Source organism: Terrapene carolina, unplaced genomic scaffold (assembly GCF_002925995.2).
Source record: "Terrapene carolina triunguis isolate 2854851 unplaced genomic scaffold, T_m_triunguis-2.0 Scaffold113, whole genome shotgun sequence".
NCBI lineage: Eukaryota > Metazoa > Chordata > Testudines > Emydidae > Terrapene > Terrapene triunguis.
This window is the reverse complement of record NW_020664464.1, coordinates 12,232,657-12,248,169: the sequence shown is the minus strand read 5'-3', so window position 1 is coordinate 12,248,169 and position 15,513 is coordinate 12,232,657. Positions and strand designations below refer to the sequence as shown.

At 41.1% G+C, this 15,513-nt stretch overlaps 1 protein-coding gene across 1 annotated transcript; it reads right to left on the bottom strand.

The window, feature by feature from the left end:
• Nucleotides 1-1,672: 1,672 nt before the first annotated feature.
• On the bottom strand, nucleotides 1,673-13,900 carry ZFAND5 (zinc finger AN1-type containing 5). The gene is made up of 6 exons (XM_024211014.3): nucleotides 13,568-13,900; nucleotides 9,429-9,586; nucleotides 8,916-9,024; nucleotides 8,174-8,274; nucleotides 3,505-3,630; nucleotides 1,673-3,193 (listed from the first exon to the last, which is right to left on the bottom strand). Exons 2-6 carry the CDS (start codon nucleotides 9,577-9,579, stop codon nucleotides 3,045-3,047), a joined length of 636 nt encoding a protein of 211 aa, XP_024066782.1. The 5' UTR covers nucleotides 9,580-9,586; nucleotides 13,568-13,900; the 3' UTR covers nucleotides 1,673-3,044.
• Nucleotides 13,901-15,513: the final 1,613 nt, after the last annotated feature.

Here is a 15,513-nt window from a genome sequence, read left to right as displayed (position 1 = left end):
AGACATCTGTCAAGATATTAAAGACAACCACTCTAGTCAAGGAATGGACCAGTGGGTTTGGGGTGCCAAGAAGATTATAAATATTACACCTAGCTCCTGGCTTCCTATGAAAGGGCTAATTAGTTAGAAGACATTGGTCTTGAGGGGCATACAGTTGCCCTCACATCATGTGGTCAAAGGTAGATAGCTCCCACAGCTCTCAAGACATCTGCAGAAGGGTGAAGCATTGACACAAGACCCAGTGCCTCCACCTTAGTCCCTAAGGGCTCGTCTACATTGGAAAGCTATAGTTTTAACTATACTGGTATAGTTAAGTGCTATTAATCCCTTAGCGTGGACACAGTTGTACCAATATATAGATACTGTACAGGAAAGGGAATACCACTCCTTTCCCACACAATATACTCTGTTATCTTACAAGTCAAAGGGATGGGTATTTGTCTGAGAAAGGGATGGAAGTGATATAAACTATAGCTGTCAGTTAGGGATTTTCAGAAACACCATGTGAATTTAAACTCTCGTGAAATATTTAATTCAAGTGTCCCATACTTCCTCAGATAATCCCTAAGTCATACTAACCCATGACATCACTGACATGTTTTCACAAATTGTTCTTGATGGCATATAGTTAGGGTTCTCTACCCACAAACTCCCAACCTGAATTCTCTTCAAATATCCATGTGCAAATCTCTACTTCTCAGGATCAGAAGGTAACAGATCTCATCATGCTTTCTATTTTAAATTCCAGGGCTGGAGAAATGGTACTTTTCATTGCTTTAGTGTGGCTCCTTTTGGCTTATACCGATATGGATTATCCTCATCTTGGCATGTGAAGCTCCAGAGCAAACCCTTTCCCCATGTCATAAGAACAAGCAATGACAATAAGCAAGCACATGCAGAGTCAGTAGGCTGGATGGACGACAACTTTTGTTTCCATTACAAGAAGTTCCCATGTATTATCCATTGGTGAAGGCTGCCTCTTTCCAACAAGTTACCATGTGTCATGCACACCAACCTGTGGCTTCTTCGCATAGCTGGGAAGGGCAACTCTCACAGCCCAATATTTGAAATCCACATTTAGGTATAGATCCCAGGGAGGGGCCCAGTGGAAATGCTCCTGCTTTCAGAGGTTTGGATAAAATGGTGCTGTACAGTATACTAGTTATGTGGTCCCAGAGATCCATTGGAAATAAGATTCGTAGGCAAAGCAGTAAGAAGAAAAAGCCTTTAAGTTCACAGCTAATGCTCTCCTTCTTCCCTGTAGACATGATGTTACTGTTATTTGGTGAAATTATCTGGCCATCAAGAAAATTAGTTTGTATTCCATCTGCTATGCTTTTCTCACCCAAAGAAGCAATCTTAAATTGGTAAATGAAAGCCAAACAGGTTAGAAATATGCAGGCTTAAGGCACATAGAAAAAAAAAATCCCACATAGCAGAATCTAGAAACAAGTTGCAGCCCTTCCCCCATCCACAAGACAGCCTTGTATTACCCAGTAACTCAAAACCCAATGAACTATAACAAAAGGAATTATTTCCCTCTGTACATGATTTTATTATTTACATAATACAACATAGCATAGATGCTGGGTAGCATGATTATGTGCAATACATAAATATGAACTATCTGTACACATTTGCATATCTAATAACTCAGAACTGAAGGACAAAGTTAAAGCAAAAAACCTGATGCTTTTAATAGTGAAGTAAAAACTAAGACTGAACACTGCAATAAAAATCAGAAGTAGCGCCTTGTGTACATAGTTAACTATTTACAGATGATAACAGGCATTACCACAACACTAGTCTAAACTGTACTGATTTATATAAAAAACAAGTTTCATACATCACAAAAAAAACTTCCATTATAACACAGAAGTGATATTACCAGACAAGCATCAGTGAAGTATACTGCCTTTTCTAGAGTTATTGTACAATGCTGTAGATAATGCAGCCCATGCAATACACCCAAGAACACTAGAGTCCTACACCCAAATACAATTAAAAATGATAAAGCAGCCCTCAGAGTGGTGTCAGGTACCACTTAAGTCTACAGCAGCCATGTTGGGTATGGTTTTCCATGCAGAATGGTGCCATCTTATATTTAAAAAACTATTAAATAAAAAAAGCTCTTATTCTCTTGAACCCAACATGAAGATACATGAAAAATTAAACTGCTCAAATATCTTTGCAACTTAGATGCCAACATATTGTTGTTACTTGATAGAGCTGCTGTGGTAAATCTAAAAACAAATAGCTTTTTTTCTTTTGTAAATAAAAATCTTACAGCATTGTGCTACACAACATTTTTAGCTATGCAAGAGTAAAGCAGACAAACCTTCTGTTGCAGGCCAGTTCATCAAGTTTCTAAGAGGGCATTTCCTTTGGGAACCTGCTCTGATTGTTCTGAACTATATAATGTAGTCATTTCCAGGATCATTCACACCCTTTAAGTCTCAGAATTTCTCACTTTTCCTGCTGCATTAAACAACTTTAACTATATCTTAAATATGGCACCAACACTCCTCTATGTAAGGTGGATCCTCTATGTAAGGTCACATTCTGCTTCAAAACAATGAATTGTGGAAATTAAAGATAGGAGAAGATTTAACTATGGTAGAAGTAGACTGCCAACTTTTTTCTGGTGTATCTTTTCCCCCCAAACAGGCATGTAACACTAGCCAAAGATGGTATACCTCAATTACATTCCCACAAGGCAGATCTGCTGCAGACATGCAGATTTTACACATTTGTTTGGCACATGTGAACCAGACAATTTGTCCTCTGTGCATTTTTAGCTTTCTGTGCAGGTCTTAATTAATCCAATTTTATTCTGGGGAGGGCATATACATTTTAAAAGGGCTGTATCTATCCAATTCTGCCTGTAACAAACACCCAAACATCCTGAAATATCAATAAGACAGACAAGACTAAAGTAAAACTCTGGAGAACATCAAAAGAAAATGCCATGCATCTGCTCTTTAATGTTTTCCTAGGATATATTAAAATAAAAACAAAGTCAGTCTTTTCACAAGTAGGTTAGTTTATATTCTCTGGATTTTTTCAGCCACAACAACTGGATTTTCTTTCCTGATTTTAGCTGCAGCTTCTGCTTTGTAGTCATATGGGCAGTTGTGCTTGTCAGAGTAACGGTGAAGTCCACAAAACAAGTTTCCACATCGGCAGTCAAATCCTGTACAAACAAAAGGAAGCAGTTTCACTTTCAGCTCTACCTAAACTATGATTTTAAGGCTTAGTCACTACAGAGAAAGAACCAAATATTTACAACGGTTCTGTTAAGAGCAACATAGGAAGAACAAAGATTTCATGCATTTCAAAAAACACAGCTGTTTCACGGGGTCTCATCCCAATGATTTTTGGAATGCTTCCTACCCAAAATGAGTTTTACAAAATACCAAATACAAAAGTTCAATCCAGAGAACTAGTAAATGCATATGCTAGTCAACAAAAGCGGTTAAGTATCGACAAAGCCTTTTCATATACCTGTAAGGCCAACCTTCTTTCTGCACATGAAGCATCTGTTCTTCTTTGGTTTGGGCAATTCAGGAGCACTCTCTTCATTCTGAGAAGTACTGGGTTGAGATACTGATGGACTTGGTTGAGTAACAACTATGGGAGAAGAAGCAAAAAAAAAAAAAATAAAATAAAAAAAAATAAAGCAAACTGAAATGAGAGCTCCAGATTAATTTTGAATAATTCAACAAGCATTTGTTCAAGAATGTAGGTACAGCCCAAGACACTACATTCCTTTCCCAGAAACTATGCAAAATTCATAACGTATACAATACCATGTATAAGGTTATTTTATATGAATACTGATGTCTTTAGCTATAAACCTTCAGCTGTGTCTATTACACCAAGTACTAGTAAGTCAGGAATATGGCCACTTCACCATTTACATGCGAAAATGGAGAGAAGGGTAAGCTTTATTTAACCTACCTACATAAAGAACTATGAATGGAAAGTGTCATAAGTGCACGGTGAGTGCTATGTAAGCCATAAGACCTACTTTGAATATCAACGTATACAGGAAAGTTTAAATTTAAGGTCACATGGTAAACCAAGTGTATAGTTGTGTTTTTAGTATTCCTTTGAGAGATTTCCCCCCAGTGTTTAATAGGTAAAGCATTGTGACCACCTACTCTTTAAACAATCTAAATTGTACATAAGTTTTTTTATTTCAGAAATCAAGTAAATTGAAAAACCCTAAAAGCATTAAGCTATACAATACTTACTGCACAATTAACAATCCAGATTAATGCACTACTGTTTGTAACAATTTCCAATCTAACAATAGCCAGGTGAGACAAAAAGAACAGGAGTACTTGTGGCACCTTAGAGACTAACAAATTTATTAGAGCATAAGCTTTCGTGGGCTACAACCCACTTCTTCGGATGCAAGGTGAGACAGTAATGCTTCAATGTAGACACTACCTACACACCAATGAGAGGGATTTTCCTGTCGTGTAGGTAATCAATCTCCAAGAGGTGGTAGCTAAACTGATGGAAGAATTCTGTCAACCTAGCATGGTTTACACAAGGACTTAGGTTAATTACACTGCACAGGGGTATGGATTTTTCACATCCCTGAGTGACAGTTATGCCAACCTAATTTTCTAGTGTAGGTCAGGCCTAAGACTGCAACAGCAGCTGAATTTTTGAATCACTACACCACTGGTTCACATAGTTCCCTGCTATGAGCTCTATTCTCATAGAGAGAAGAGTTACCTTTGCCTATGAGAATGCTCTCCACTTTCTCATACAAGCACTCCTTCAGTAATTTAGAAAAGAGCAACAGCCCACATTTATGCTGAACCTAGACATTCTTGTATTACAGTAAATTCAGCGCGGCAGTAAAGGTAGCATAGCTAAACTGACTCATTCATTCTAATGCTAGTTTTCAGTTGCTTCTCCCATGAACATTTGGGGTCCCGGTTGAGTCTAGTTTCATTTAAGAAGCTTTTCTTGGACTGTAAGTCCAAAAGTGCAATGTAGTTTTACAAGGGTCAAGACTCTGTGACTTTAAAAAAAAGACATGTTTAATCATTAAAAGGGGTGGTTTGCATTAAGGTTCCCCATCACACCCAGTAATTCTGAACAAGGTATGTTTTGACTTTGTTTAAAAAAAACCCCACACTTATAGACATCTGAAAATAACATGCTAAGCATATATAGCATGTTCAGTTCCCACCCTAAACAGTTTACAATCTAGATGAATGACAAAATTAAACAGATGGAAATAACAGATAAAAGTTTCAGTTGCTTGAAAGATTGGGACATGTAAACGCAGGTAAGCCCTATTTGCTTACCCTTTCTTGATAGACTGTTTATGGAGTGTTACACATTCTCTCCCCAACTCTGACATCTACAAGCTTCTGGGAGAGATTGCCAGGTGCCATAATCCGAAGTGCCTACAATACACAGATACTCAAAATATCTTCATCCCAAATGCTAATAATAGCCACACTACTTGTCACAGTACCTGGGTATATTTATTTATTTCTGGAGGAGCAGCTAGCTGAAGTTCAATCTTGGGAAAATTGAAGCGATGGTGGGTAGAGGGAAATAATGAAAAGATCAAGTTTTTTCCAAACAGGGCATCTTTCCTACTGTTTCAAAATGGTATGTGGTTTTGGATCCAATACTAGACCTCCAAATAGCAACAGGAGCAAGTAAAACACCCTTCTTTCTATAGCTTGCCAGAAGATCGCATCCTGTCAGGTATAATTCTGACCCAAGCCATAGTATTCCATGCATTTGTGACCACAAGCACAAATCCACATGCGATAAAAGTTGAAGGACACAACACTAGTGCTCAGGTCTCTAATGACTACCCACTAAGTGAATGGATCAAGTCCTAGTATTTATCCTCAAAATGCTAAATGGGCTTTGACCAAGTCTGTTCAGAGGACATCTTTCTTCTTTGTGATCATGATCCCTCCAAACATCTGTGATACTTGTAGACTACCAAACTCAAACAGGACAAGATTAGTGAGAGGAGCAGCCAAAGCCTTTTCAGCAAGCCCGCCCAATGATGTTCTCTTAAAGAGTGGCAGATGACAATGAACCTAAATCTTGTCATAACTTAAGATGAACAAGTCCTTCCTCTTCGATACAATTTCCCCCATGACTTTTTTCCCTCCTGTTCTGAAAGAATGAATCAAAGAAATCCTAGGTGCTGCTGGATGGAGGAAGAAAAGGAAGATGTGAACAGTCTACAAATAAGTTACTTAATTTTGAAAAGTGCTCAGATACTACAGTAGGCACAATACAAGGACTTGATAAAAACAAAATTAGAGGCTAGATTCTATGGTCAGGCAAAACTGGCTTTAAGATACCCGTTGAGTGGCCATATGCAGAGTTTAAGGAATACGGACTGCAGAAAACACACTGGAGCAGATAACAGTTTTCCTAAAGATCCAAATAAGCTGGAAGAATGCCAGTGTAAAGATTTCAAAGCCCGGGGGGTTGGGGGGGGGGGGGGGGGGAGAGGAGGGGGGGGGAGGGGAAGGAAAAGAGATCAACTTAAGGTTTCCCAGGTATTTACATGGACTTCCAGTATGCAATTTCTGTTCCTTTCCATCTAAATTGCAGTAATACCCTGAGTTTTGAGTTCCACAGAGGCATTTACTATTAGCCTGTAAATTAGTCATCTGTTCATCCCCAAGGAGATCAGAAGCTTACAAGTTATCAGTTTCAAAGATGACTTCTGCAATTTGGTAACCAATTTTAACTGTTAACAAGAATTTTCAATTTGACTCACTTGCCACAGTGTCATTACTACCTTATTTTACATGTACTGTTTCCTTCCTCATTGGCGCTCTCAGGTATGACCTCAAGATGCATTGTTAAAAGGCACACAACTGAGTTACAGGAGATAATTTGAAACTTGCATAGCTTATAAAAGTCTCCTTAAACTCTGTACACACCCCAAAAAACATCAGAGCAATAAATACACTTGTATTTATCAATCCATGTCACAGAATCATATTACTGATGCACGTCTTTTACATCCCAAATAGCCAGAGCTTAAGTATGAATACAAAACAGTTTAATGCAAGACATTAAAGCAGCTCAAACCCTACACAGAAATAAAGGGCTAGTTACTGAAATCTTCCTGCAACTCTTAGCCTTCAGGTTTTTCCAGTTTTGAAAAATGATAATTTTGTTTAAGTATCACAGAAAAAAATCTCTTGTAAAACCATGGCAGCATTTACAAAACAAACACCAATTTTATAAAGCTATTTAAATGAAGTGTTTTGAAGGAGACACACCAAATGGGAAAAAGGAAAAGAGACAATATCGGTGTTAGTAGCTGTAGAATAATTACACATCATTCAAACTTGTATGTGACAGTTTAACAAAAATATTGGTTCAAGGACTTGGTAGCTGTTGGCGTAGACCTGCTTTTCACAAAAAAGATTAATGCTCTAACTTTTCTTTAATTTAAATAATACCATTGTAAGGTATCTGCAACCTTCCCAACATAAAAGTACAACTTCTAAAGTATCCGCTTGGATTATGAAAATATGGCCCAACTGTTAAGTTCACTCCAATTCAAGAACAATGGATCAATTATACCCACAGGTGCTTGATCAGTCTGTCCTTTAGACAAGTCTGTTACATGCATTAAACTAAGAGCACAGCCCTGGGACAGAGTTATAAAAGAAATATTCTCTTAAAATATGTTTAGCCAGTAAGCTCAAGTAATTATTTATCCTCCATAAAAGCTGCATTTCCTTCTCTAATACGGCTGAATACACAAGCCAACAGAAATTTAAGACAAAGCTACTCTTAGATTTTCAACAGCGATTTCTACCATTTTAGCCCTCTGTTCTTTTCCCTTACAATTCTAAAACAACAATAGGGTACATTCTAAGTGTTTCAAAATTTAAACTGCAAGTTTAAGAGCCAAACTTGCTCTCTTGTCAAATTCGTCAATGGGAATTGTGTGCATGTCCAACTGTTAAATTTAGCCCCAGCTATTTTTCTCTGCACTACAATGTATACTCAAATATTCAGAACCACCACCTTCCATTTTTAATATTGTTCCTATGACAGTGTTATGATGGTGAGGGAAGAGACGGTAATATAAACTGTCAACTTCTGTTAAAAGCCACTAGTTGTATTCAAAGTTAATTTGATGGCACACCTGGCTCGGTTGTCTCTGTTTTCGGTGTTACTTTTTCCTCTCTTGAAATGCTCATTTCTGTCATTTGCTGTGTTACGGGCAAGGCAGCAACAGGCACATTTCTGTTACATTCAATGAGAAAAGCAATTCATGTTAGTTTTGAGTTTACACTAAATGCATGTGTTGTCCAAACTCTACTTAAATATTCTCAGCAGTTTAAACTATTTGTTTTGCCATTACAGAGGTAGCTTCTACCATATTTAAAGAAAATAATGAAAAAGGCTTCTTTTAATAATTACTTCAACTCATTCTACAACAGTGTTTCTTAACAGCTGGTCTGTGCACCAGCACCAGTCCCTGAGATCTCCCTGACACAGTTTAGGAAGGCAGCAAGACAGTCCCTGGTATCAAAAATGTTGAGAAATACTGCTCTAGAAGACCGAAGGAGCTATGTAGCAAACTGCTGTTCAGCTAAGAGTCAAGAAAGCGTTCTTGTAATATCCAACAGTCCAATGCCAAACATCATATACCACTTACATCAGAATTCTCAAATGCTACCACTACATCTTCAATCAAGTTCACAAAGCATTGGTCAATTATAGTTCTCCACCAGGCACAGTTTGTCAGCTATTTATTCCTCCAAAAACTAACTACAATAAGGTGATATCAGTATGCCTAGTCCATGATTGTTTTAAGTATAAACCCTCTATTGGTTTTATAGATTTAACTCAGTTTAGCCTCAAAACAGTAATCTACAACTTACCTTAATTTGTCAGATGTGCTGCCAGCAGCACCTTCACAGTTTAAGCTAGCATCTACTCTCTGAACTGATGCAGAGTCTGAGGTAGGACTGCTTGAACCACTGGCTGCTCCTATGTAACAGAAATTTGAAAGTTAAGTAAATGCGTAGAATATAAATTAATATCAACTACTCAAGCACACTTATGTATAATATTAGTTTAGCTGTTCTCACCCATTTACTTGATATTTTATTAGATTGCTTTGTGTCTTTAAAACTGCATGCCAATGAAATACAACTAAAGTGATCATCTAAATATATGGATCAAGTGCTCAGCAGAGACTTAGGGTGGGGCAGCAAGCATAGTGCGTTGTCCAGAATGTACAAATGAACATAATAGTTTTATTCGTTGCTAACCCCCACCCCAAATCATTGCTTGTTTTCAGCATAGCCATTGCAGATGTTCCTGCCTCTAACATTTGTCCTACAATTCCTGCCATCTTCTCAGACATGATTTCTCCTAATAAAAAAGTTTACCCATTGGACTGATTCTGCCACTATTCTGCTGTCGCTGAAGATGTTCTTTGTAGCAGACGGAGCACATTCCATTTGTCCTAGGATTCCCATAAAATCCACATCCGGTACTACACAGCATGGGCCCTGGGGTCTGGTTTGTCTCCTGAGCCATCTCTGTGCTGTAAATAAAACCAGAAAACTGCATTAAAAGTTGGCATGTCACCAAAATCGATCACAGTTTGTATGAGACAGTCATTAGTACCTTTACTTTTTCTAATGATGTCAGCATTCTTAACAAAGGCTACATTTGTGTTATGTAAAGTTGCAGTAATGGAAAGCATTGATATTTTTATACCTTTATAAAATCCTAGGAGAAAAATATTTCAACATTTCCTGTGTGTCACCTGTCACTCACTTTGGCTAATTTCTATTCCTGAAGAAGTCAGATCCACTGAATAAGCCACACCAAATCTGTGTACACTAATCAACTCTGGAAATTAATATAATCTATTTATCAGACTAAACAGCAAATAAACTGCCTTTACTGCTTATATGACATGTGGGTCAATTTCAATACGCACTTCTAACTATAGAAATAATTTCCAAAATAGAGTAAGTAGTCTTGTTGTGTATGAAAGAGGACACTGTATGTTAACTGGCAGCAACATGTGTGCAGAATCTTCCGTATTTGGAATCTGTGGGCATTTCTGAAACACCATGAATTTATTTCACAGTGCTTTAAACGTTGCATTTGCAACAAACTTGAACAGAAATCTTGCAAGAAATGACTTTGGCTGCTAAAAGACATCCATTTACACAGCCTACTCATTTCCATAAGCTCAGCAAAATACTCTGGCTAAAGAATTTATAGCAAGGTACCCATGTCTGGCATTGGATAATAAAAGTCCTCACCTCTGCATAACATGAACAGCAAAAATTAACAAAATAAATACCTCACCTTCACTAGTGATTTATCGCTGCAATGCGAGTTTAGTAGAAAACTTGATATAACAATGAATCCTTGGCTCCCAAGAGCACTATTATAACAGGAGCACAGTATAATCAAGTGATCTGCTACAAATCCAGGACAAATTAAAATATTAGACTGGGCCATTAGAAAAATTGTGTTTTAAAACAATACACCTTTGGGGGCACATTGAACTTTTCAAAGCTTGAAAAGAGCTAGATATTTTGACAAAACAGCCTCTCCATATTAGTGTCTCCCTCTCTAGTAACATCCAAAGTGAATTACAGATATTTGAAAAGACAAGTTTAAGATTCACAGCAACCCAATATACATATGTTGATACATAGGTGCTTGCTATGGACCAAAACATACGTTCTGTAAATTAAAGGTCTGCATCTCCTAAGGGTGATAAGCCTTTCTTTAGAGATACTATAGTAGCTGAAACTACGCTGGGGTATCATATCACTATGTGGCTCCAAGGGAGATTTAGGGCCCACTATAGCAAGTACTGTAAATACACAAACAATCCCTGACCCAGAAAATTTACAAACTAGACAAGGCATATCAAGGGGCAAAAAGGAACAATTACATGTACCTTTTACAGATCTGGAATCGAAGCAAAGAAATTAGGTGACTTGCACAAGGTCACTCAGATAATTTGTGACATCTCTTGATCTAGATCTCTAGTTTAGTACCTTGAGTACAAGACCTGCCTTTTTGACACTTGCCACAGGCTTCTCCTACCGAACTGTGGTTTTACAACCACTTCTATTTATTTTAAGGACCCATGCAGATTGAACTGATCAGCTATGCAGCACAAACAATGGACTATATGAAGTGCTGCCAGATGACCTAAAAATACAGAAAATATTTTCTTCTAATCTATAGTAATTTTAGGCTTTACAATTTAGATATTCAGAGGATAGAAGTGCTAATTTTAAGTGAGTGGTGTCCCTTTTAATAATTTTAGACCTGTCAGCATCCATGAATGAGTCTCCATTACTCCAACTTGCTCCTCTTAAAAATGAATATGTTGTAAACATGTTTTACCACATGCTATTTAAATCTATTTTTAGGTTTTAATTGTTGTTTTGGATATAATGTAAATACAAGCACTTTCATAGCTCCTGTCAGCACATTCTTTCCCTACGAGAAATATATGCCCCTAATTAAAAAGGACAAGTTATTTTCCAGTGACTGTTAAAGAAATTGTGCCATTTCATTTTTCTTGTACCAGGTACAAGTATCACCTGACTAATGTTTCCTTTAAAAAGCACACACCAGCATGAAGACAAACATACCTTCATCATCCATTAATAAGTATTTATCAACCAGAAACTAAATTATGCTCTTTGTACCTTTGGATTAATGTAAAGGGGAAATTCAAATGACTATGGGTTTCATAAACCTAACTGTTTCAAGCTCTTTTATGACAGAAGTGTTTTGCTTGTCACACAGCAGCAGCTGCCAACTAGGATGGGACTTCATAATTTAGCAGTCATCCACTTAATGTCACACATTCAGTTCTGTCTTTCCCTTAGAAAACCAGCTTATAATAGTATCACATGTGTGCCTGCTTTCCTTAGTATTTCTCAGAAGCTTAGGTCACATGGGTGAATGCATTAGCTTCCGCCTGTCACAAGGCTGCAATGTGACAGGCTGAGCAAGAGGCTCAAACACACAACCTCGTCAACAGGGGCCTCTGAAATCAGCTTCTATTTATAGCTCAAAAGGTTGCCAACTCCTACACAACCCACAGAACTAAAGCAGCAAAGCATACACCCACTGTAATGGAGAAATATAAAATCCAATTAACAGGATGATTACAGCTTCCTCTCTGAAGAGAGAGGGAGACATTCTTAAATTCTACTTAGAAAATGCAGCATCATGGGCTAGTCATCTCAAACAGCCATTACCATTTTTAACATACAGCATAAAGACAAAACAGCTGAGTATGATCTGAGGCCCAAAAGATGACTGCTGTTGCACTGCCTCGGCTCACACATATACAGTACTCAGCATTTTTGGGTGGGTGGTTTCAACAGAAGCATTTGCCTGCATATCACAGTTTGTTCCTTTTTAGATGCAAGGAAGAGACTGATTAAAAGGTTAAGGTTCTTGTTCCCTCCTGTTTCCTTTTACAGAAGGAACTACGTTTTGCAACTTGCATTAGCTCAGCTAGTGATTCTATTACAGTAATCTGGATAGCTGCTAGTTACACAAGTTAACCAAGGGCAGGAAAATACTACAGTATATATATGTAAGCAGCTGAAGACTATATAGGAGATATTTTGTTGTGAGTTACAGCTAAACTCAAGGGCCCTTTAATAATATAATTAACAATGAATTTGGAGTGGGCTTTACAAAATACCATAAAACAGCAGCAATGAACTTTAGTTCTCCATGCAAAAGTGCTTTATTGAGCAAGCCACAAGCAAACTGCAATAGCCACACCAGATAAATTCACATTTTAAAACGGACTTAGTGAGGGGAAAAGAAGAACAGAAAAATCAAAGCAATATCTAAATCAATTCTAAAATGGGAGTTGCGTCAATGATGGGGCAGAATGCGCTGGCTGACCTAAATCTTTATTTATCCTGACATCCTCCTCCAGACCCCAGGCTGACCCAGGGCATTTGGCGCTTTAGAAAGAGGAGCTGAGGCGCTCCCTAGATACACGGAGAATATAGATTGACACAGACAAAGGCAAAATTAAGCCGAGCCAGACAAATAAACAGAAAGGAAGGGCGCCGCCAGCCTCCCGCGGCAGGAGACACTCGCCAGGGGCCGGGCACGCGGGGCAAGCGCTGTTCGAGCCGGAGCCGCGAGAGCGGCAACGTGCCTTGTTCCTCGCCCGGCCACCGGCAGCCCCAGGCCTGCTGGGCCCCTCTCAAAATCCCTGAGTCACGCCGCCCAGCCGCTCGCTCAGCGCCGCCGGCCTCCCAAGCCCCTTCCGGCTCTTTGTTCTTCCCAGCAGCCGCGAACCCCGGGTGCGGACTCCCCCAGGGCCGGCGGCGGGGATCGGGCTGTTAAGGGCCCCATTCGCTGCCCCCTCCCCGCCCCCCGGCCGGGACCTTTGCTCGGGGCTCTAAGGAGCTGTGGGCCCTTCTCCCTCGCTCCCCCGCGCTGCTCGGCCCTCCCCACCCCCGAAGGGCGGCCGGCGGAGACACACAGGCCGCGGGGCGCCACTGACCTGCTCGAAGGGGCTGCTGGAGAGGGCCCCGGGCGAGTGGTCGGTTCTGCTGCGGCCAGACAAAGGCGGCGGGGGGAGGGGTTGGCTGTCCCGGCGCGAGCGGGGCGAGTCCCGGCCCGGTGAGGCGCTCACGCCGCCGCCGCCGCTCCTCTCCTTTGTTTCTGCAGCAGCGCGGAGAGAGACGCGCCGCGCGGGGGGGAGGGGGAGAAGAGAGGCGGATCCTCCTACTCCACGCGCGCCGGCTCGCGCTGCTACTGCTGCGCCGCGAGGCTCCGGGGCCGGATGGAAGCGCCGCCGCACGCGCAGAAACCGGCGCTGGTGTCGGTCGGTCGATGCCGCCGCCGCCGCCGCCGCGCGCTGTTCCGGGGAGGGAGGAGGCTGAATGCGAAGCGGCCGCTCAGAGCCAGCGACGACGCTGCTGCTGCGGCCGCCGCGCGCGCTCTCTGGAATCACTCTGGCGCGGGGGCGGTGGTGTGCGGGGGGAGGAAGAGAAGGGGAGACCGGAAGGGGCGGGGCTTCTCGTGATGTCACCGACGCCGTAGGGAGAGGAGGCTGGGGGCCGTGGGCAGCGTAGTCACCTCACAGTCATCGTCACGGTCACCGCCCTCATGGGGGAGGGGGTGTCCACGGTGCACGGGGAAGCTACGGGGCGGGGTTTGTACAGTGCAAAGGGCAGGGCAGCGATGGGTGCGGAGTATGTAAAGTGCATGGGACGGAGGCAGCGGGGAGGGGTGTGGGGTGTGCACATTGCAGGAGGCAGATGCTGCCATGGGGGGAGGGGTGGAGTGTGCTCAGTTGCATGGTCTGAGGGGCGGGGATGGGATGACTGGAGGGCGGCAGCTAGAGCTAAGCTGGATTTGGCCAGGCATGCTTGCATTGTCCAGTCCCCTTCTCTGTGTAGCGGAGGCAGATAGTGTAGTATGGATCCGAGTGCCATGGCAGCGAGACTCCTCAACTTAGATGGCCTCACATTTTAAACTGCAAAGGATTGTTGTGGCCTTCCTTTGAACAGCTCTCACCAGAGTCAGAGCTAGCCCACGGGGGCGCTGAGCAGGAATATTTTTGGTGGCCAGCCCCTTACTCCTCACACCTACCCCCTAAAAATACCTATTGCATTATTTCCACAAACCACAGGAAAAAACCCAACCCAATGCATACTGATACACTTGTTAAAAAGTATACCTTAGATTAACAGTATTTTGGTGGCAATACTAAATCAGGGTCCCCTTGAGCTGTTTGGGCACTTAAGCAATTGCTTTGCCTGCTTATGTGCTGGAACATAGGTGCTGGAACTAGGGGTGTTGCACCCCCTGTCTTGAAATGGTTTCCATTATATACAGGGTTTACAGTTTGGTTCAATGACTCTCAGCACCCCCACAATAAAAATTGTTCCAGCATCGCTGTGCTGATGAAATCACTGACTGTTTCTAGACTGGGCTGAGGGCGGATGCTGCTGCTTTGGGGTCACAGGTTGCTACCAAAGCAGCTGTAGCACACCTAGCAATAGCATCAGTGGTCCAGTTTCCCTCTCCCTCCAGTCTCCAGGGTGGCAGCTCCCCCAAATTCCCAATTCCCAGGCGGGGTGTATGGGGAAGGGAAGAGGGAGCAAATCACATCAGGGTTAGCTTCTTGCAACCATTTCCCAGACCTAGCTGCACCCCATTACACCCCTCCCCTCCAAAACAGCCTTCTGCTGACTACTAATGTTATTAGTCCTGTAGTTCAAGTAGTAACAATCTGTGCTGCAATGCTGAAGGTCCAGGCTTCAAATGTCAATTTTAATAAGCATTCCTAGTTCTATCTTGTAAAAATTAACTTCAGTTATACTTTTATTCATTATTATTGAAATGAAATGTGCTTACTACTTCTAATTTTTTTCCTAATAAATATTTAATGTGAAGTAATAAACTGCTAGAAAGGTTGTTAGTCTTTCTTAATAATAAATT

Excerpts from the sequence above, each read along its gene's own strand:
- ZFAND5 (XM_024211014.3), bottom strand. The coding sequence starts at position 9,579 with ATGGCTCAGGAGACAAACCAGACCCCAGGGCCCATGCTGTGTAGTACC. Across the intron at positions 8,275-8,915 it reads AGCACATCTGACAAATTAAG|AAATGTGCCTGTTGCTGCCT; the intron begins GTAAGTTGTAGA and ends TGAATGTAACAG. Across the intron at positions 3,194-3,504 it reads AAAGAAGGTTGGCCTTACAG|GATTTGACTGCCGATGTGGA; the intron begins GTATATGAAAAG and ends TTGTTTGTACAG.